This window comes from Pagrus major, chromosome 1 (genome assembly GCF_040436345.1).
Source record: "Pagrus major chromosome 1, Pma_NU_1.0".
NCBI classification, from domain to species: domain Eukaryota; kingdom Metazoa; phylum Chordata; class Actinopteri; order Spariformes; family Sparidae; genus Pagrus; species Pagrus major.
This window is the reverse complement of record NC_133215.1, coordinates 35,776,253-35,799,729: the sequence shown is the minus strand read 5'-3', so window position 1 is coordinate 35,799,729 and position 23,477 is coordinate 35,776,253. Positions and strand designations below refer to the sequence as shown.

At 41.3% G+C, this 23,477-nt stretch overlaps 1 protein-coding gene across 1 annotated transcript; it reads right to left on the bottom strand.

Annotated features, from left to right (window-relative positions):
* Nucleotides 1-2,518: 2,518 nt before the first annotated feature.
* On the bottom strand, nucleotides 2,519-23,000 carry LOC140996359 (dual specificity testis-specific protein kinase 2-like). The gene is made up of 10 exons (XM_073466740.1): nucleotides 22,773-23,000; nucleotides 14,457-14,578; nucleotides 14,025-14,073; nucleotides 12,539-12,685; nucleotides 11,865-11,947; nucleotides 11,550-11,637; nucleotides 10,145-10,228; nucleotides 8,808-8,894; nucleotides 8,457-8,550; nucleotides 2,519-5,226 (listed from the first exon to the last, which is right to left on the bottom strand). The coding sequence occupies exons 1-10, from the start codon at nucleotides 22,968-22,970 to the stop codon at nucleotides 3,986-3,988; spliced, it is 2,193 nt and encodes a 730-aa protein (XP_073322841.1). The 5' UTR covers nucleotides 22,971-23,000; the 3' UTR covers nucleotides 2,519-3,985.
* Nucleotides 23,001-23,477: the final 477 nt, after the last annotated feature.

Below are 23,477 nucleotides of genomic sequence, written 5' to 3'. Positions count from 1 at the left end.
AACACAGCTGTTTACAGGATGCATGCTGACGACATAATGAATCTATTTGTGGCTATGTAATACAAATATATCATAGATATGACAATGGTGAAACACAGTAAACAGGGTTTGTGCCGTACCACTGGACTACAGTCACTATCAGTTTTAAATTGAGACTGATTCATGAGCAGTTATAAACTCCTTGTATTACGTTGAAATGATTAAACATTTTGAGCAGTGTTTACTGTGGTTGATATCATTGGAATTTTTTCTTGCTTCATCTGCAGAAGTATTTAATGAATCATTTTAATTGTAATGTTCGCAACTTTAAACTTGCTCTTTTTCAATTAAACCTTACTTTTTCACTTTCAGCCAATTTATAAAGAAGAAATAAAAAACAGCACACAGGGTTATGCACAACCATGTTTTTTATTACCAGATTATTGCACGCAGGTTTCTAGCTGTATGGAAGAACAGAACAAAAATAGAAATGAAGCAAGAACCATGGTTTAACATCAGAAATGATAGGATAAAATGTATCCTGTTAGTATCCATCACTCTACCTTTCGCAGCACATACTGTACACACACAGTGTGTGGAATGATCTGTACAATAAATATTCATACCTGTTTCACATGCCACTTTTTAAGTTACAACAACAGTGTAATCAAAATGTATATGTAAATACACAAGATACATGTGAGGGGGAGTAGATGTCAAAGGGTGAGAGCTCTGTAGTTCGTTGGGCCAGAAGCACACACACATAAAACAGCAGTAACACATATTTAAATAAAGCACCGTCTAGTAAAAGCCTGGTGTCTTACTGTAAGGTGCTCCAAACTGTGCAAAAATAAAGAATTTACATGACGAGCGGAGGAAGTTCCTTCCTATTAATAAATTAAACTTGCCAAAAATAATGAAAATATTATTTGGTTGGTTGGCTCTAAGTTTTTATCATAGATTAGTCTGGCTAGGGTGTCCAGGTGAACAATAGCCATGTGAGCTAAGGCTAGCTCTAATATTTTTTATGGGTAAATCAGCAAGGATTGCTATGAAATTGCTTTACAGTCATTTCAAAAGCACTGTACATAATGTATCGTTAATGTCTGCACAAATCCCAACAACGGAATGTGTGACAGAAATGTATACATTGTAATATAAGGCACTATGGTGCATTAACATTTTCAAGAAAGAAAGAAAAAAATATACTTTTAAAGCAGGACTTGTCATAAAATTAGCCCACTGGCATTTACATTTGCTTCTTCTTCTTTTTTTAAACTGTTTATTGTTGTTCTTTGTTGCTGAAACAAGTATTTCCAATGGCAGAAACACATTCATCAGTATTGGAGAAGAAAGTGTGGGTTTTGGATGAAAAGCAGCAGACTTTGAAACGATCACTGCCCACAGCAACTTTTGACCATCCAAACCTGAGCAGCCAGGGTTTAAAGTCATCTTATCCAGCTTGTTTTAGTCGTAATGCACATTAATTTACACAATTTAAAATGACTTCCTCATCACTTCCTGGGAAGTGTCCTGTAAATAACTATGTTTCTGTTTATCCACTTGAAAGTACAGCTCCATTTAAACATACCCAAATATTAATTATTGTATTATTATAATGGAACACTAAGTTCAGTTGTGTAGTGAACTCTTGTTCAGGCAACAGTTAATATTCAGGTCAGGATTATTCATGCCTCCACACTGCGACTGCTGCTCACCCCTCCCTCCACCATTTACAAGAAATGGCAGCAGTTCTTTCAAACTGCAGAAAGTACTGCACACTGCTCCCTCCACAGAGTGAAAGTGAGAATACATTTGTTTGGAATTCTGTAGTGAGGGGAGTAACATAGTAAGCTGAATGTAGGAGTTTAAACACAAAAGATATATCTATTCACAAAACTGAAAGTAGTTTTATATCATAAGTTCAATTATATTTTATTCACATGAAATTATGTAAATCTATGTATATGTCTATATATTGGATTGATCACTATCCACCTCTCATACACCATTGTATGCACAAATGCATTGCATTTGTTTAGAAAGCAAATTAAAGAACAACACACATTTTTTATACTCGGCTTCTTCTCTTTTTTAAACACAGCTGTTTACAGGATGCATGCCGACGACATAATGAATCTATTTGTGGCTATGTAATACAAATATATCATAGATATGACAATGGTGAAACACAGTAAACAGGGTTTGTGCTGTACCACTGGACTACAGTCACTATCAGTTTTAAATTGAGACTGATTCATGAGCAGTTATAAACTCCTTGTATTACGTTGAAATGATTAAACATTTTGAGCAGTGTTTACTGTGGTTGATATCATTGGAATTTTTCCTTGCTTCATCTGCAGAAGTATTTAGTGAATCATTTTAATTGTAATGTTCGCAACTTTAAACTTGCTCTTTTTCAATTAAACCTTACTTTTTCACTTTCAGCCAATTTAAAAAGAAGAAATAAAAAACAGCACACAGGGTTATGCACAACCATGTTTTTTATTACCAGATTATTGCACGCAGGTTTCTAGCTGTATGGAAGAACAGAACAAAAATAGAAATGAAGCAAGAACCATGGTTTAACATCAGAAATGATAGGATAAAATGTATCCTGTTAGTATCCATCACTCTACCTTTCGCAGCACATACTGTACACACACAGTGTGTGGAATGATCTGTACAATAAATATTCATACCTGTTTCACATGCCACTTTTTAAGTTACAACAACAGTGTAATCAAAATGTATATGTAAATACACAAGATACATGTGAGGGGGAGTAGATGTCAAAGGGTGAGAGCTCTGTAGTTCGTTGGGCCAGAAGCACACACACATAAAACAGCAGTAACACATATTTAAATAAAGCACCGTCTAGTAAAAGCCTGGTGTCTTACTGTAAGGTGCTCCAAACTGTGTGCAAAAATAAAGAATTTACATGACGAGCGGAGGAAGTTCCTTCCTTTAGCAACAGATATCAGTCTGTATCTCTCTCTCTCTCACTCACACTCACACACACACACACATACATACACACACACATACTGAGGGCAACTGCGATAAAAATGTACAAAGTAAATCATCTTTATTAATTTTATAAATATTCCCAGGGTTTAGCTACTGTTAATCAGTAAACAGAATCAAAAACAGTGTTTTATCATACGTTTATGTACCTGCAGCCACACCGGGCTGGCTGTAGTAAACCCCATTCACATCCGTCATTTTCACTCCATATGGGACCTGGCCTTAACAGTGCAGTGCAGTGCCAGGGCTGCTATGCAAAACAGAAGAAGAGTGTTGAAATTGAAGCAGGAGGTCTGTCTGTAAACTGTGATGGATGTTTGCCACATCAGACTACTTTTGAATCATGTCTCCGTGTTCACACATTCCAGCAATTAATTTGAGGGTTAATTGAGTACAATGTTATTATCACTGATAGAAATGATGGCCATAACTATGATAATAAATTCCAAGTATACTTAGCTTGTTTAGGCAGCCACACACTTTTTATACCATAAGAGCCTCCAGACATGAAGGCAGCACAGATGAGTGCAGACTGAGTTCAGTTTGATTTGGTTTGGAGTATGGATGGAGCATGCATCAGTGTAAGTCAGACTAGCTGCTCTGTGTGGATCAGCACCATTCCAGCGGCAGTAATGTGAGGTTGACCCTGACTGTTCAGTGTTAAGTTTATAGCCCAGCTCAGCCCGCTTTGTCTGAAGCCTGTCTGTTTCAGCTGTCTTCTGCCTGTCCTATGTTAGACCACCATGTCTTCACTGTCACGGTGATTTGTTGTGATTAATCCTCCAGCCCACCAGGTGGCGCTCTAATCACTAACTACTACAGTTTGCTGTTACTAGAATTAACAACACATCTCAGATGCTGGGGTCAGTGTTGGGTTCTCAGTATTAGCAAAGCAACATCTAGTGTTGCTGTGTTTGTCTGCTGACATTTAGTGCTGGTGGATATCACAAGTTCAAAACCAAATCCCCTCTGAGCCAGCTTATGTCTGGGCCTCTGGCAGAGACCGGCCAGGCTCACACGGCACTGAGGGTCCAGCCACGACTAGTCCGTTTGTACTGCGGCACAGTAGAGCTTTGGTTGCTGTGGCGACTGTTGTTGACGAGGAAGCGCCGCCACTAGTTATGGGACCGTTGAGGTTCCGGTAGGGTCGCTGCCGTGGTAACGAAGCCCTTCGGCGGGGGGCAGACACAGAAGCTGAGCCACGGAGGCACACCGAGGGGAAACTCAGACCCACCAGGCAACAGCCTGGACAGGAAATGACCTCATCCTGTTCAGAGGTGCCGTTAGGATCAGAGGACAGGACCTGGGCTCCGTTGTAACCATTAGACCGCCCTCCTCCACCCCACTGGACCTGCTGGCCAATTACAAGGGCTGAGCCGTTGTTGTTGTCCAGTCGTGGCAGAGGAGGCAAGGAGGGCGGTCCGTTGGAGATGGGAAGTCGCCATCCATTGGTCCGTAAGGAGGAGGAAGTAGAGGTGAGCAGGGGTCTTATAGGTGTGGAGTCCAAGACTCTATCTGCAGCGTCTGGAGACTTGGTGCAGTCCATGGGCTCTGTTAGGCACACAAACTCTTCCTCCTCCTCCTCCTCCTCCTCCAACCGCTCCAGAGACACCATCTCCAGCTCGACAGGAAGACCTGAATCCTCCCCCATCCCATCCTCCTCCTTCAACAACTCTCTCTTCTCAGTTACCTCCATATGCTTGTCATGCAACCTTTCATCCGCCTTTTCTAACACACCTGTATTATTCCTCACGTTGTCCTCCATATCTTCCTCTCTCTCTCCTTTAACTGCCGCCACTCTGACGTCCTCATCCTTCTCCTCCTCCTTCCCCTCCATGTCTCTAGACAAGGCCAAAGTCCGGCTGAGCTCTGGGGTACAGGGAAGTGACTGACATCTCCTCGGCAGTGCTCGCGTTCCTGGCATCCCTCTGAGAAGGTGGGGGGAGGCACATGGATCGCGAAGCGCTGGAAGGGTGAAGGTCAGGGAGATGACGGACTTGCTGGGTGTGTCTAAGAGTTTACACCGCCCACCATTCAGGTCCTGTCTGAGAGAGAAAGGGTTGACCCGTGCAGGGGTCCCGAGGAAAGGAGGGGTCAGCGTTGCCGGTGGTAACATGTCCGACTGGCTCCTCGCCAAGCCTTGCCGTTGCTGGTTGTGGTCACTAAAGTGACAGGGAGAGCTGCGGCGCCGGTGTGGGCTTACATCTACCATCACTGGCCCTGAACAAAGGAAGGAGGGAGAAAATGAACAAGATTTTGAGAACATGACAGACAGAGAAAGGCAGGAAATACAAATAACTGTTCCGCACATGCTGCCAATAGTGCTGGATTGGATGATCAATTAACATACAGTAGTGGTCAAAAGTTTACATCCGCTTGTAAAGAACATGTTCATCATGGCAGTCTTCAGTTCCAATGATTTCTACAGCTCTCAGTTTTCTGTGATGAACGAGTGAAACACAAACTACTTTGTCACAAAACATTCATGAAGTTTGTTCAATAATTAATTTATTACAGGTCTTCTGAAAATGTGACTTAAATGTCACTTGAATAATCATTTCTGGTGATTATAGAACATTGTGTGAATGAAATGTTCTGTGTAGCATGGCCTCTTAACCTCTTCTGAGTGATTTTGATTGATAACAGCTGGTTACTTTTCTGGGCCCATTTTTAATAGGACCTATTTGATACATCCATTAGACTCAGCCACTAACACTACAGTGGGAAAGTCTAAAGAGCTCCGCATTGATCTGAAAGAGATCATTCATTTGAACAAGTCACCTGGAGCCATTTCAAAGCAGTTACAGGTTCCAAGATCAACTGTACAAACAACTGTTTGTAAGTATAAAGCTCATGGCACAGTTGTGTCACTGCCACCGTCAGGAAGAAAACACAAACTATCAGCTGCTGCTGAGAGAAAACTGGTCAGGATGGAAGAAGAAGAGTCAACCAAAAACCACCAAAAAGCAAGTCTGCAATGAATTAGAAGCTGCTGGAGGACAGGTGTCAGTGTCCACAGGCAGGTGTGTTTTACATCAACATGAGCTGAGAGGCTGCTGTGGAAGAAAGAAGCCCTTGATCCAGACGCAGCACCTTAAAGCTCGACTGAAGTTTGCTGCTGATCACATGGACAAAGAAAAAACCTTCTGGAGGAAAACTCTGTGGTCACATGAAACTAAAACTGAGTTGTTTGACCACAATGAGCAGCAATATGTCTGGAGGAGAGAAGGTGAGGCCTTTAACCCCAAGAACACCAAACCTACTGTCCAGCATGGTGCTGGGAGTATTATGCTGGGGGGCTGTTCTGCTGCCAGTGGATCTGCTGCTCTAAAGAAAGTAAATGGAATAATGAAGAAGGAGGATTATCTCCAAGTTCTTCAGGAAAACCTAAAATCATCAGCAGAAGATTGGCTCTTGGTTGCAGTTGGGTGTTCCAACAGGACAATGGGCCTCATGCAAGAAGCGATGTAAGAACAAATGTTCTCTTGTTTTTGTTTGATCCACAATGTTCTCTTACTCTGTTAGAAACCATTGATTTCACCAATGTTTTCTTATTTTTGCTCTTCTCTTTGGTAAGAGAAAATTGTAAGGTTGGTCGAGAGCACTCTTACCAAGAAAAGAGACAAACATCCTGTTTACACAGTCCACAATTTGTTTGTCCAATGTACGGAAACATGTTTTAAATTATAGGAACATAAAAAAATATAATAATAATATTATCAGCCTATATGTTTTTAGAGGAATTTTAATGAGTGGATTGTTTATTTTGTGGTTAAAAATACTATTGGTCAATTGATCCTAACTAAGACTATAAAAACCCTGGGACGATCACGTGCATTCAGCACCTGAGTCATGGCTTACATACTGCTACTAGATGCTTTGGCAAACAGGGCTTTACGCAGTGAGCGCTTTTTAGAGATCGCACAGATCTGTTTGGTGAGACAGATGAATGGCTGCTGACCCATTTCAGATTGCCATGAGTACTGCTTATGGCTTTGTGCAATAACCTGGAGCCTCAGTTTAGGCGAAACACAAATCCTGTGCCTCCACACCTCCAAGTACTCAGAGTTTTGGCCACAGGATCATTTCAGAGAGAGAGACAGGAGACAGGTCAGGCTTTTCACAGTCCTCTTTGAGCCGTGCACTTCCGAGAGTACTGAAAGCCTTGTGTGCCTTGATACTGTTTTTCTGACATTCGTGTAACGCCAGTGCTGACACTGTGGAAGATCACATGTTTGCGTTGTTTTACCTCAAGTTTACTGCTGCTGAAATTCTTCTTCTTTTTACTACTCTTTTTTGCTGGCATCTCGCCAATCCCTCTGCCAGTGTCAGCAATTTGCACACAGCACAACACCTGCCCTTATATGGTGTTTAGTGGGCATTACCTATGCTAATTACAATCAGCCAGGCACCTCAGATTTATGATCAAGTGGGGATTCATCATTCAGCACACCTGGGTTACAGCAGATTTGGATGGTAAGAACGTTTGGTGCATCTGGAGTGACTTCTCTTATTTTTTCTCTTGACAAAAAAGTAATAGAAAAAAAATAAAAAATTAAGAGAATGTTGCTGCATTAGGCCTGCATTAGGCCTGCATTCATGACTTGAACCCCATCAGAACATGTGGACTGTGCTAAAGAAACAAGTCTGTGCCAGGAAGCCAACAAATATAGCTGAACTTCAACCATTCTGTCAAGAGAGGTTAAAAATGCATCCAGAGGACGACCAGAAGCTTGTGGATGGTTATCAAAAGCGGCTAACTGATGTGAAAATGGCCGAGAGACATTCAACCAAATATTAGAATTACTGTATGTATACTCTTGAGCCAGCAGATTTGGTCACATTTTCAGAAGACCTATAATAAATTCATTACTGAAACGAACTTCATGAATGTTTTTGTGACAAATTAGTATGTGATCCATTCATTCCATCACAGAAACATGAGAGCTGTAGAATCATTGGAACTGAGGACTGCCATGATATACATGTTCTTTACAATCAGACGTAATCTATTGACTACGATTATGTGACTACTGTGGAGTCATTTGATGCAGGAGTGAATGCTGATTGTACCCATTTACATTGAAGTCAAAAAAGCAGATTTTAGTGGGTGTTACTGGGTTTTTGCAACCCAGTAACACAAAGGGGAAATATGATTTCAGTTGTGTGGTACTGATAATGAGGTTTGGAGAAAGTTTCAGTTTGTTTCAGTTTTTGCAAACATTTCTAACTGACATGCTAAAAATCCCAAGTTCAGCCCTGAAGTGGGCTTGTAGGGGAAAACCTGAGAGGGAAAACCCATCTCTGACAGTTGTGGCAGTCATGTGATTTCATTTCTCCATGTGAGGCTGTAGGCAAAAAGTCAGTAGCCTCGTGTGAGCACACGTATCATGTCTTTAACTTTAAATGAAGGCATCTTTTAAGAACAATCATTAATTTGATCCTTTTACCAAGTGCAATGGGCTTCTCCCCCTCTTCTTCTCCATCCATACCCTCCAATGTGAAGACAATGTCCAAGAATGACGGACGCCTCTCTGCACTCATCTGAAAACAAGAAAGATCCAAAAAAGATCCACATATACACAGTTATCTTATCATCACATCAATAAAACTTCTTCTTTCATTTACAGAACTTGTTCACTCTCAGAGAGGTCCAACAGTCCATGATAGGGTGAGACATGAGTGAAAACAAAACTGAAAACATTTGTCAGCTTCACAATCTTATTTATAGCTTATCACAAACGTCACTGTGCGTGTGTGTGTGTGTGTGTGTGTGTGTGTGTGTGTGTGTGTGTACTTACATTACAGCAGGTGACAGCTAGGCTAAAGAATGAACGTGGACAATCCCCAACCATGTTTTCAAATGCATCCACGTCCAGGCCAAAGTTCTGCACACACACACGGGCACACAACTATTTCAGTCTCAATTAGTTTCAATAATACTGTCCTGTTGATGTGTTACAACCCAGATTCCAAAAACGCTTGGGACTCATGCAAAACATAAACCATATTGAAAATGCAATCATTTACAAAAGCTGTTTATTGACAACAGTGTTACAAAGTGTTCCTAAGGACACCTAGTCTCCTTTATACAATCATGTGTGTGACCAAGTGTTGAACCTCGGCCCATCCTTGTTTGTGAATGGCTGAGCACTTTGAAGATGCTCCTTTCATACCCAATCATGATCCTATCACCTGTTACCAATGAACCTGTTTACCTGTGGAATGTTCCAAACAGGTGTTTTTGGAGCATTCCACAACTTTCACAGTCTGTTGCTGCTGCAGTCATAACTTCCTTGAAACGTGTTACTGCCATCATATTCAGAATGGGGGCCTGTGTCCACATAGAGTTTTTCTTTAGTGTTCAGAAAAGCAGTGGCGGTATGCTCAGGACTGTGGGGCTCTGAGAGAAAAAACACTGCACAGTGGCTGCCGCAGACGCTCACTCCTCATTAGAAACAATGTAACAAAGACGCTACTGCTCAGGCAAAAAACACTATGTGGACACAAGCCCTATAAAAATCAATTAAGTTTTTAAGGCAAATATAAAAATGCATTGTCTTTGTACCGTTTTAAATTGAGTATATGTAAAACAGGATTAGCAAATCTTCACATTCTGTTTTATTTGTTTCAAACAGCGTCCCAGCTTTTTTAGAATCAGGGCTGTACAAATGTTAAATAAAAATCATTGCATATTAAGTATGAATAATCATAGAGGCCATTAATAAATGTTACATGACACAGTATTATTATTAACATTACAATGACACCTACACAGACAATACGTGCACAGGCTTACTCCTCTTCAGTGGTGAGCTATTCAGGTCCTCCCAGTGCAGAACGATGACTAGTTTAATCTGAATCAACAAACTAGAGCTCGTGTCCATGACTCTCTAGTTCAAAGTTTTTAGCTTCAACATGTCCTAAAGAGCAGTTTGGAACATATATTACTGTTCCACCACAAAGCAACATGTTTCTGTCAGTGAGGGTGAGACACATCACACACACACACACACACACACACACACACACACACACACACACACACACACACACACACACACACACACACACACACACACACACACACACACACACACACACACACACACACACAGTGAGCACTGCAGAGTCCTACCTCTGTCCTGGGTAAGAAGTCAGGATCAGCTTCAATGCGGGCGATGATCTCACACAAGATAATGCCGTAAGCAAACACATCCACCTGAGCAGAGGAGAGGAGAGGGTGTTCATGTCAGCTCTGTCCTGGGTGTTAGCTCTGATCATGCACACACAGGTTAGGGCTCAAACTAGATTTCACACAGTAGTACACTGCAACCTTATGTTTAGCAGAAGATTGGTACCAGTACGAATAGTTTTGTAGTGAGTGCCCGATACTACGTCCAAACCTCACCAAAGCTCACTTAAACTTTGAGACAAAAGGTAAGAGACCAGTTTGTGGGATTTAGTGGCATCTAGTGGTACTGAGCATCCCTTATCTCACACAGTGGCCACTAAAAACATGATGAGGAGTCTCTAGAGTCAGTGTTTGGTTTGTCCATTCTGTGCTACTGTAGAAACATGGTGGACTCCTTGGAAGAGAACCTGCTCTGTCTGTAGATATAAAAGGCTCATTCTAAGGTAAAGAAAGCACGATTCCTAGTTTCAGGTGATTATACACTAAGTGTAAAATAACTGACCTACTGTCCATTGCTAACACAGCGGTATGTCAGACTGTGACTGTGTTTGTTTGCTTATAAAATAAAGTTTTTTTGTCTTTGTTTACCTCATCACCGATGTCTAACTTCAGCCATGTATTGACTAGTAACTGAAATTTGAAAAATCTTTTAGCATCTCCCAAAATTCCCTAGAATCAGTTGCTTAAAGGGCTCTGTGGCACTTCAGTGTTGGAAGCTGGAAGCCGCTCATTAGTCTGTTAGCAGACTCCTTTTCTAAACTAACATTAGCCACTGTTGCTCTCTGTTAGTGGGGCGGAGAGAGGCACTGAGATGAGGCATTCGAGAACATTCTCAAGTCACATTCTTTGGACTGTTTTTGGACTACGCATTAAACAGCTTGAACAAGGGGTGCCCACTAGCTCAGTTGGTAGAGCGGGCGTCCCATGTACAGAGGCTTTGCCCTTGCTGCACCCGGGGCAGGTTCGAGCCCCGGCCTTGGGCCCCCTGCTGCGTGTCATCTCTGAAGCTGTCCTATCGATAAAGCCATACAAAGGCTAAAAAAAAAAAAAATCTTACACAGGCTTGTTTCGGCAACTGAGAGAGACAGGAAGATTTTTCACGTCATGTTACAATCCACTCACATATGGCTCATAATAAAGTGACTCATACATGTACATTTCTACAAAATCTTACATAGAGCCCCTTTCAATGTCATGATCATTTGGTAATCATTCTACAGTATTGTGTGTTTAGTTCTTGTTTTACGTTACAGCTGTAGGAGGAAGTGTGTTAGTCCTTCTGTCAAAAAGTACAAAGTGTTGCTTTATGTACTGTTCTCCATTAGTGTAGCAGATGAAGTGGGTTTACCTTCTCATCGTACAGCTCCCCTCTCAGAACTTCAGGAGCCATCCAGTAGGGGGAGCCTACAATGGCCAGAGGCTGCTTCACACCATCACTGCAAAGACACCAGGTTTCCCTTGAAGTCAGGTGTTCATTCAGAGACACTACACTCGGCTGAATTTGCTGTGAGCTACTGCTATAATTTAAACTTGAATATTCTTCATATTCCATTGACTCTGTGTAGTTAGACTGACAGACTTTCCCGCTGGATACAATTCTTTCGTGAGGGACTTGTTATAAGATCGCAGAAGAGGAAGAGATGTTAGATTTTGCCCCACTGACCTGTAATCAGGGATCTTCTCTGCCAGGCCGAAGTCTCCCACCACAGCAGTGAACATGCCGTTATCACAGCGCACCAGACAGTTCTGCACAGGTGAACAGTCAGGTCAGATCTACAAATAACTACAACTACTAGAAATGTATAAACACATCATAGTGCAAAAAGTACGTTCTCACTGACCTCACTAGTCTAGCCACACTGATAGTTTAGGTTCATTTGTTCAGGTTGTAATCTATAATCCCTCTGTAACATGAACCTTCTGTTCTAAACTGTTGTTCAGTAGACAGTGCATGATTCAACTTTTTTGGTGGAGCCCCCTGCCTTGGTACCACCACTGTGCTACTGGACTGAATAAATGAGTAATAATCAGCTTTGCAAGAGGAAGGTAAAATGTTTTTATGAATACTTCATTCCAGTCAGTCAGAGCCTGTTAATGGAGCATGGCACCAAACACAGAATGAGATGGCTGACCAACACATTAAAACCAGACCAGCGGAGTGCTGCCTTTGTTTTTTCCCTTCTTTACTCCAGCACACAGAGACTGACTTGTTTTTGACATTTTCATTTCAATGTTCTCGTACAGGCAGCAGACTGTAAAATGTTTCCAAATTTTTACTGTTCCATTTTCTAATAAAAAGCTGTGTTTTGTCACACACTTTGTATCTGCATGCTGTACCTTGGATGTGAGGTCTCTGTGAAATATGCCCTTGCTGTGCAGGTACTGCAGCCCTCGGGCGATATCCAGAGACAGACGGATCCTGACACCCCACGACAGGTACAGATCACTGTCCAACAGCTGCTCCAGGTTACCTCCATTTATATACTGCAGAGAGGGACGACAAAAGACAAAGTGCACATTAAGGGAAGGCAGATGTTATGAAGGCTGAATCACTGATTGTTCTTCTCTTATAAGAGACACTGATTTGCTCAACAGTGGATTTGTCCGCCTTGGTTTGTTTATTAATCTGGCCCATGATGTATTTTTTGTTGTATTCTTCTTGTGTGGATATTACTGTCCTGTGGTCCAGTGGTGGAACTGCATTTACTTCAGTATTGTACTTTGAGGTACTTGTACTTTTCCTTTCTTTTCATGGTACTTTTTTTACTTCTACTCCACTACTTCCTAGATGTAAGTATCGTATTTCATATTGACCATAATTATCTGACAGCTTCAGTTATAAGTTACTTTACAGATGAAGATTTTACACCCAAACCTCACAGGATGTTTTGAAGAGTTGACTATTTTGATAATGGTATAAGTCACTTTTCATGCAAAAACATTTAATGGTTCCAGTTTCACAAATGTGCCGAATTTGAAATTTTAATTTGTTTTTAATTATTTTGAATCTTGTTCTATTGGTTGGATAAAACAATTATTGTGAAGGTGTCACTTTGGACTCTGGGTAGTTGTGAGACATTTCTTACTATTTTTAGAATTTTTACAAACCAATAATCCATGGATTAATGGAGAGAATAATCAGTAGATTAATCCAGGATGAAACAAAACAATTGCAGTCAGTCCTGTACAAAACAGTTTCTGCTTTGATTACTTCACCTTTTAATACTTTAATCATATTTTCCTGATCATACTTACGTCCTTTCACTTTGGTAACATTTTCAGTGCAGAACTTTTATTCATGATCTCCAGAGTCATTTTACTTTCCTATTAACATATAATCTACTTTACTGTAATATGAGCAGAATTCCTGAAGCCCTTCATGGTTTATAATGAGACTATGTCAGATCTCATAGGCTCACTGGTTATACTGAGAGAGATGAAACTGTTCAGGACAGTCCTCTAGTGGCAAGGACAGGTATGTTCAGCCATGCCTCAATGGTAGCCATGGTTACCACTGCACACCATGTAAACATCATAACCTGCCTGGTACACCATCATTTAACGCAGATACACACAGCTGCAGTTGTGATTGTATTTTAACTATTTCAACATGTTATTTTGCTGTGTGGTGTTTCAGTTATTTATCCATTACTGGCAGTGTAACCACAGATGTACAAACACCACCAACACAGTGGTGTTATTTGCATACAACCATATGTACTGTATGTATGACTGAAATCAATGAGAAAAAGAGATGCAACAGTTGTGACATTTCAAGAATCTGACAACAGTAAAGAAAGAGGGATATGAGGGAGGGTTCTACCTCAGTCAGAGCGTGGAGTTGACCTTCGTGCACACAAACGCCAAGAAACCTGAGGAGAGGTGAAGAAATATGATTTAAAAAATACTGACTGGACATCCTAAGGCGTCTGAGAAAAAACCTCCATCATCACACTGAATGATAGAGGGTGAATTACAAAAGCATTTTGACTTCCAGCAGTGCACAGTCTCTGATATCAGAGGGCACAGCACTGCCTGATCCTGACCCTAACCCTGATCTTGACCCTAACCCTGATCCTGATCCTGATCCTGACCCTAACCCTGATCCTGATCCTGATCCTGATCCTGTCTGTGTTTTTAATACAAAGACATTATATTGATCTACACTGACCCAGCAATACAGGTGTCACATACAGTGGGTCAGCCTCTACATTGGAGTGTGTATTTATATATTATATTATATAGTATTACCAACCTGAGTATGTTGGGGTGGCAAAGCCTGTTCATGAGCTGTACTTCTCTCAGCATGTTAGCTTTGTTGCTAGCCAGCGTGTTCATTTTGAGTGCCATCACCTGCCCTGTGATCCGATGCTGCACCTGGAAAACAATCAGAGAAGGTTTACAGTGAGAAAGCAAGTCACGCAGAGAGAGACTGAGATGTGGTGTTTCACCGCCATCACAGAACAGTCAGAGGATACAGTTAGCTTCACCTGCTACCTAACGAACATAGCAAAGACAAATACAGTTCAACCAATCCTGTCTGAACACCTTTTTGATTCCTGTTGTCATTTCAGCTTTGGTTTTGTATGACACATACAGGACAGCAAGAAACGTGTTCACAGATCATCTGTTCGCTCTGACTACAGTACATGTGGTTTATTGTACATCACATTTATCTTGCAAAAGCAGGATTGTTTGACAGTGATGGTAAATGGACTGTATTTATAGAGCCCTTTTCTCATCTTATTGACCACTTAAAGTGCTTTACAACACTGGCCACTCTACCTCCTGAGCCTCAGCTCAAAGACTTTTCATTAAAAATATGATACTCTTCTCCTGAAACACCAGATCACAAATGGCAGTTTTTAAGTCACAGCTTCATGTACAGCAAGTGGATCCCATAAAGTTAGCTGTCCAAATTTATAGTGATTTGCACACCTGATCCCAGTACGAGCTGAACAGGGCAAAACTGCCAGCCACCTGACAGTAGTGTTTTGCTGGTTACTTCCAAATGTAATGTATGTTGTAGGCTGAAAAACATCTAGAAACACTTAATTTCAGATGGTAAGACATCACTGGACATAGTAACTGTAATAATTGTACTGCACACCCTGTTAGACGCGTTATATGCCGTTACTGCTTTCAGAAATATAATACTATAACACGTTACCCCCGACACTGAACTCTTCACACATGTAAACTTTTTAAAATGTGTCTCTAATGGTGCAGTTTGTAAGACAGACTCTGAGTTTTAGTTTAAAACATAAAAAAACATTATCAAATGAATGTGAATAAACATGTTGACGTTACATCAAAGACGACTGTGTACTGTCTTGCAGAGACGCCTGCTGAAGTTAGCATGCTATCCAGCTAGCCCCAGCCTGTTCTGTCTTAGTAAAGTGCTGTAGTAGTGAGTCCAAATACATGGAAATCAGTTAGCATGTTAGCACATCCGGTTCCCTCATCTCAAAGTCTGTGAGTTTTTGTGTTTTCAGTTAAATGTGTGAAATAAGGTGTGTGGTTACCACAGGCTGAAGATATTTACAAGTTTTGTTCTACCTCATAAAATACACCTATAAATGTCCCAGTGTTTAATTATAAAGCTCTTCCGTGTGTTAGTGGTTGCTAACAAGTGTCTAAATGAGACTACAGAGGTTGTCGGGGACATTAAACATCATCACAGCGAACACAGAGACTCATCTACTCACTAGTCCGACTTTACAGGCCCACTTAGTTACAAACTATTCTAACTCTGACTTTACAACTTGTACATTGATCAGAAAACCTGTATAGTAATTGTGTAGTAAGACGCTTAGTGGTGGTGACGTTTAATACATGTGGCCACAGTGTCGTCTGCGGTCGGAGAAATAGTCTTCATCTGTGGAGATTATCTTGCTGAACAAAACGTGTCAGTATCATAACTTGTGTTTGTCACAGAGCTAATTTTCAGCGATGTTTCAAAATAAAAATTTTGTCGAGGGAACCAAGGCGATGCTAACTTCTGGGTTAGCCTACAAAAAGACTTCATCCCTGCTGGACTCTATACCACTTTGTATCACAAGAGGTGATACAAAGATGTATGTGACAAACAATGATGTATTTGACAAACAATGACATCAGTGAAGTTGTAGGTCAGCTGTTGTTGATTTCTTTTGATTATTTGCCAAGTCTGGAAACAGAGTATAACAGTGTCACAGTTCATGAACATGTGAAGATGCAGGTACAGTGGGTTTACAGTCATGCGTGACTGGATGGGTCATAGACTGGTAATTTGGACCTGCAAAATCCAGCCAGTGTCTGGACCTGCGAGTGCATACATCTGTGTCTGTGTTTGTGTGTGTGTATGCATGTGTGTGTGTGTGTGTGTGTGTAATAATAGCGTAGCACTAATAGGCTTTCTGGATTTCCCATCACTCCACCTGATCTTCACAAATCCACTGGGCCATTACTGAGGCCTCACCCAGCAGTGTACAGTAGGGAACATACACACACATAAAGCAGCGTTAACAGGAAATCAGCTGAGTTTAACAGTAACGACTGCAGTGCCTGTTCAAAATGGCCTGATTACTTCAGTCACTATCATCAACCTGCAGAGCCGGACAACCCCACACTAAATTATTATAAATAATCATTATTGTTATTTCTGCTCCTAAACTACAGGACAAGGCCAAAGACACACTGCAAATGAACTAAAATAGCAGGTATGTTCCTGCCGCTGGCCAGTACAAGTACAAATGCTTGAAGAGTCAATGAATGGGTATGATTCAATTGTTACATTTTAAATAGACTAAAGGTCATTTCATCAGGAGCTGTGCTGCTCCACTCTGTCAAATAAATTAGATCAAAATAAATAAAAGTGTCAGAAGACAAGTTTTTTGTTTTAAAATATCACACACATCGCACCAGTAATGGATATAGAGCAATGACACCATAGGTGTTTTTGGTTCCCTGGAAACCTGGCTATCACCGTGCTATTCTTTCTCCCACCAGGCGATAGACACATCATCAATAGCAATAACAAAACAGTTCAATAAAATGTTCGTATGCATCAAGGACGTTGCATACAATCCAACTTGATAGCACATAGCAAACATGGCTTTGGCTTAGCCTATCATATCCCTTGATAATGGAGCATGCTACAAGTGACACACGACCGGCCAATCATTTATCAGGTGTGTAGTCCGGTTGCACCAACATGTGTGACTGACAACAACAGAAGAGCGTGTCAGAGGCCTTACTATGGTTCTCACAAGACCAGCTGGTCTGATACAGCGGCCTACGAGCTGCAGCCCACTTGGTGTCACTTTGTCTGTTTCCACTTTAAGTAAGATTTAGAGAGTAAACTTATATAGGATTTGATCAATTGATCAGTGTGTATATAGAGGACGACTGAGCCACTGTGTGCTTCTGTAATCCACTGTCAAGTTTGCAAGATTTGATTTCACCTCTGTTTGTGTGTATTTTAATGTTATATTTTGACTCTGCATGGGCTGAAAGTGAGAGCCGCTCCCTTTGACCAAAACTGAATATTAAATATGTACTCCAGCACTACGCAACACTACTTCAAATCTGAATATGTGTAACTTTTACCACTTTATGCCCCTTTGCCAGGTGGCATACTCAGTTTATTCTCATCTCGTAGCTTTACCAGTTTTAGGGTGATTTAACTCTAACTTTCACTCGTGGAGAATATAAACATTTTTGAGTTTGTATTATTACCTCACTAATATTGTAAATAATAAAATTCTAAATTTAAATTACTTCTCCAACACTACGTAGTGCCCCTTTAAGTTGATCACATCACTGAGTTAGTGATCAAGCACAGCATAGAAAATTAATTAAGATGGCCAAAAAAATGTACAGCAGGAGAGAGGTCATTTGGGCCATGGCAAAATGTATTCTTTCCCCTGTACACATGATGGTATTCAACGTTTTTATTTCTTCCTTCCCTTTTACATTTGAAATAAATATCTGAATTAACCCTTACCTATTGAACAGTGATGAGATGCCATTGACAGAGGCCTCTCTTCATGCTAGATAAGTTATTAAAGAAGAAACATTGGGGCAAAGTTTTCTATCTTCCCCACACTCTGATAAGATCACCATCAGTTTCACTGTGTCACGGTGGTGCTTTCCACTAAAAGCTAACACCAATATGGTTAAAGTTAGGGTTACCTACCCACCTACACACATGAAACTGATGTTTTGAAGCACTTAACTGGTAAAACACCTCTCATGTTTTAAATTATATGAATCTGAAGAACATACAATTTAAATCATATGAGGTACTGAATAAACTTTTAAACGCTTGAGATGTTCCTCAAGCCTATAACAGTCATATTCTACGTCAAGCACCACTCTCTGGGTGTGAGTGTGTAAAACTTTGGCTATTTCAGATAAGAGCGGAGGAATGTGGCCTGGAATCTACTTTGCATAAACCCTCACCCTGAACAAATAACTCCAACCACTGCATTACATGTTTTTACTGGACATAGTCCTGACTGCTACGTGAGGATTCTGAGTGTTGACTATGAGGTCAGGAGGTGAGACTTATAGCCTTCACACATAGTTCCCTGTAAATTACTGGGATAACCTAGTGGTTTTTACTGTTCACACATGGAGCTACATTCAGGAACATTTCCTGCTTGTGCTGGTTGGCTGATATTTTCCACTGATATTGGTCTATAATCAGTATGCGATTTGTCGGAATTTAACAGAAAAGAGAAAAAAGTATTCATTTAAAAATAAAATATCTATATATTTCTTGAACTTTCCTCAACTGACATGTTATCATTTTTGTTATGCTCAGTGGCTGTCTGGTGTTAATGGGTTGACGTTACGTTTTTCTCGCGGTTGGTTTGTAAAAACAAACAGCCAGTGGGGGAGCTGACACAGAGGACTGTGAGCCTAGCTGCCCCACCGGTAAACACGCCGTCACTTTGGCTGCTGTGTCTCTGGGCTCATTAGGTAGAGACAGGCCGGGCAGCGGAGCAGGGGCAAGGCAGCACACCCTTGCAGTGAAGAGCTGCTTTAGAGGATGAGTGACGGGAGCAGCAGAAGACCAGGAGAGAGGCCAAAGAGGTTGGTGTGTTCACCGGCAGAACTACAGCTCAAAAATCACTGAAAAACAGACGTTACCAGAGCTACTGTGTGAGTTACAGTTTGAGTCAAACATCTAGGCCTCTAGTTCACACTTGCCATACAGGCATTTTCCCTAAAATGTTACCAGTTCTTGAGGAGGGAAATTGGTTCAGCAGTTTGTCCCTGAGTATCAATTTCTGCTCCATTCACACATGACACCATGCAGGATCTGTTTCCAGAACATTTCAGGGATAGACTGCATGTTAGAATGGGGTATTAAATACGTACATAAAGATTACCTCAGAGGAAAAAGTAAGATGTACACACGCACACACACACACACACAGTGTGTGTGAGTAATCTACTTAGTCTGGAAAGTGGGACCTGTCCTCCAATCAGCCTGTCACCTCACACACACAAGTAGGCAACACTCACACACACAAACACACACACACACACACACACACACACACACACACACACACACACACACACACACACACACAGTCAAAACTGTCTGTTAGTCTGTGCAAAAACACACACAAAATATGCACCAACAAACACACACACACACACCATTATCTACATTTACGACAAACATGCCACAGATGCAACAGACAAATGTAATGTAATGTACCATATGTGCTGTATATGTATAGAGTTTGTAAACATACCAATGAAATAAACACTAGTAAGATGCATTGAAAAGCTACAGGCAGGACCCATCAGGAGGCAGTTCAGTTCTTTATGCCGTGCTGTAAAGGCCTGTGCATTATGCATCACTGTTGCTCAGAGATATCAATATCATTGGCCACTGTCTTTATAGTTGTGTCACTGACTCAGCCATCCACTTGAGTTAGATTGATTCTTACAAGCAGATATCAGGGTCATTATTGAAGTGATCATTTTTGGTGTGGATGGCCCTTCACACTAACTAGCAGCATCTTATATTTCAGTAAGGATGTCTCTGCCAGTAGCTAACGTTACCACTCATCAGAAAGAAAATATAACAGATCTCTGGACTACATTCATTTACAATACCAGTAAATATTAGACGAGAAATGGTAACATCATTGTGTACTGAGATTTTGCTTTCTGTTCATTTTGGAATGGTCTTTCTCAATGTTTGCATCGGGAAGAAACAGACAGCGCCTAAACTTAATGTTACTCTGTAAATGTTTCAACCAGCGCTGATGATGACATATCTACAGGCCCCGACACACCAGGCAAACAGTCGGCCATTAGCCATTTTTGTGATGTGTTCCATACTGTTGGCACCAGGCAGATTGAGCATGAATCATCAGTGAAGCCTGTTGGTGAGGGAAATCACTGTGATTGCTGTAGTATCCATGATTTTACCCATTCAGTGTGGTTTCAACTTGGTTTTTTTTGCCTCCTCCTCTTCACCAGTGACATTTGCAACTTTGTGTCACCTTTATGTCACTTTCAATAATTTGCACTTTTTAGTATGTTTCTGTTTTTGATATTTATTTTCTTATTTTGGTATTTTTTGATATACTTTCATTTTAATTCTATGCTGAGCCTCTAAAACAAAATTTTGTTCTGTGCTCATTTGTTGCTCACAGAATGACAATAAAATCTGTCTAAGTCTAAGTCTATATGCCCAGTTCTGAGTCTTCCGATTTCCCTTTTTGAAAGACGAATGCAGACTACTGCCACCTGGTGGTATGGAGAGTTATTTCCTCTAAGAATGTACGAGCTAGTAGGCCGTTAGCTGCAGTCTTTGCGGAGTATTCACATGCAGCTTTTTGGTGGAGACACAGGCAACGTGAGGTTATGTAACACTCGGCCTTCGTTGCCACAAGTTCTTTGATGTTGGCTTGGGCCGTAAACCTGAAGATTACATCAGGCACACCATGACATTTCCATGACGTTTCTACTCACAGCAACGAATGCTTGTACCTGCAGACGTGTCTCCCTGCAACACGGACATTTCTGTCCACACAGTCTCTACCTGCAGTGTTCTGTTTCCACCTGGTGTTTCTAATCATCCAGTGATGATGTTCCTCTCTCTATGATGATGACGACGACAATTAGGCCTATTATTTTTTTAATCAACACTTTCGGATTTTACCCAACAGTCTGTAAAACCTACAACAACGCTGTTCTAATATAATTACTCTTGTATCATGTTAAAGAGTTTCCATGTCCCACAATGATCCACCTGCTGTTCCAGAGGCTTTCCACTGTCAACAATAACCTGGGGCCCAAAACATATATCTTCTTGCTATATTAATTTTAGTTCAGCCTTACTTTAGGGACAACAAGACAAGACAACAAGCAGCAGCAATGAAACACTCAGATACAAGGCTCTTCACTATAGCCATACTGTAGCTTTACTTAATGGGATTGAGCTGCACCACTCCAGTGGAAGTGATGCAGATGGGGGGCATGAACTACTATAGATATAGATTACCACCCTCCTGCTCACTGGGGTGTCAGATAAAAAAAAGCAATGTGTAAAATGAAAGAAATGCGAGCAAGACATTGGTGGAGATGTGTTGCTCCAGGTCCAGGTGAGATTGTTTGTCCAGTGTTTTCTATAATATAATCCCAAAGAAGCCTGGAAAAGGTGAAGAGAAATCGCTCATAAGAGATAAAAGCCTCATACTGGTGTGTATTATAGACTGCATATTATTTATTATTTATGTGTGTGTATATTTCATTTCCATTGTTGAATATCTCCTGGGACATTATATGTCTGCTGTTCAAGGTTGGTCAATATTTTGTGCTGTTAGATGCTGGTGGGAACTTTTAGTTTGATGTATAGTACGATGTCTGAATAACTCCATCATGGATGAGCCATGGCTCGTGCAAACCACTGATACAGATCTGGTCGATCAGATCAGAGCATGGAGTTGGTCTAACAAGCAATTTGAAGACAACCATGCACTCAGGCAAGGCTGCATGACCAACCACAACTGAGCCCCAGAGGCCCTGATTCACACTGCATGTCAACTGGCTTTGGTAGTTTTATAAATGGCAAATTTGTTCTCAGATGCTAATGATCATCAGACTTTGATGAAACTTATGGTAATGATGCCTCTAACTACTGTGTTACAGACAGACAGAGACTGATGCTCGCCCAGTGCTGATGATGACATGAGGAAGTCAAGAATTATAATATCAATACATCGGCTGATACACACACATTCTCTGTATTGATCCCTCAAATCTGGCTATCAAGCACTAAAATGACATCAGTGCACTGAGAGAGTAAACTTTGCTTCAGGGAATTTAATAATTATAAATGACCCCAAGCATCTTTTTCTGGATTATGATCTCCACAAAACAAAGTTTTCATATGGTTTTCAGCACCAGTATATGTCCAGGCTCTAGTTACAGCACTGCTAGGATGAACAGTGCTGTAACTAGATTGTTGTCATTTCATATTTTGACCAGTGATGATCAAAAGGTTTATTTCAACCACTGAGAGCTTGTATCATAACCAGTAGATGAGGTCACATACCTTGAAGACCTCAGAGAAGAAGCCTGAACCGATCTTCTCACAGAAGAAGTCATCGATGCGGGCCAGACTGGACACGGCGCTCCTCAGGGCTCGGTAAGAGGACGGCCGGATCCGGTTGGGTGCGTGGATACTGTGGAGTGGTGGCTCATCTAGGCCGTCCTCGGGATCACAGAAACAGCACTCAGCGTGGTAGTCCATGGTGCTAGTGGACCACCACGCTATAGAGGCTCCGTTCTCTCCCACAGGGGAACCAAACCGTCTGTTAGACCACAATAGTCCTGAGGCACGAGGTGATGGTGGCTCCCACCATCATGGTGTCATAATGATCAGAGCCTCTGCTGTGGGTTATATGGAGCACCTGATGATAAATGTGTTTAACAGAACACTGCAACTCTGACTTAATCTGCTTTCCCGGCTCCACCTGTGTGAAGGCTGCAGTCGACCTCGGGTTACTACAGAAAACATCAAATCTATATACGCCTGCTACTTAAGTGAGCCGCATTTGTCATGAGTTCAGCATCCTCTCATTAACTCATGTGAGCTGTAGAGTGCAGCACATTCATTCATCCCTGCTTCCAAAGACTCGCCCCCACCTGCTCCAGGTGTGTTTCTTTGTGGTTCAGCCTGAGCTCTGACGTCCCAGCACAGATGGAGAGCTCTCACTGATGAAAAGGGAAGTCACTGTAAATTTCCAAGACGCTGCCA

Excerpts from the sequence above, each read along its gene's own strand:
- LOC140996359 (XM_073466740.1), bottom strand. The coding sequence starts at position 22,970 with ATGGACTACCACGCTGAGTGCTGTTTCTGTGATCCCGAGGACGGCCTA. Across the intron at positions 14,579-22,772 it reads TCTTCTCTGAGGTCTTCAAG|GTGCAGCATCGGATCACAGG; the intron begins GTATGTGACCTC and ends ATTGTTTTCCAG. Across the intron at positions 8,551-8,807 it reads TAGCTGTCACCTGCTGTAAT|ATGAGTGCAGAGAGGCGTCC; the intron begins GTAAGTACACAC and ends TCTTGTTTTCAG.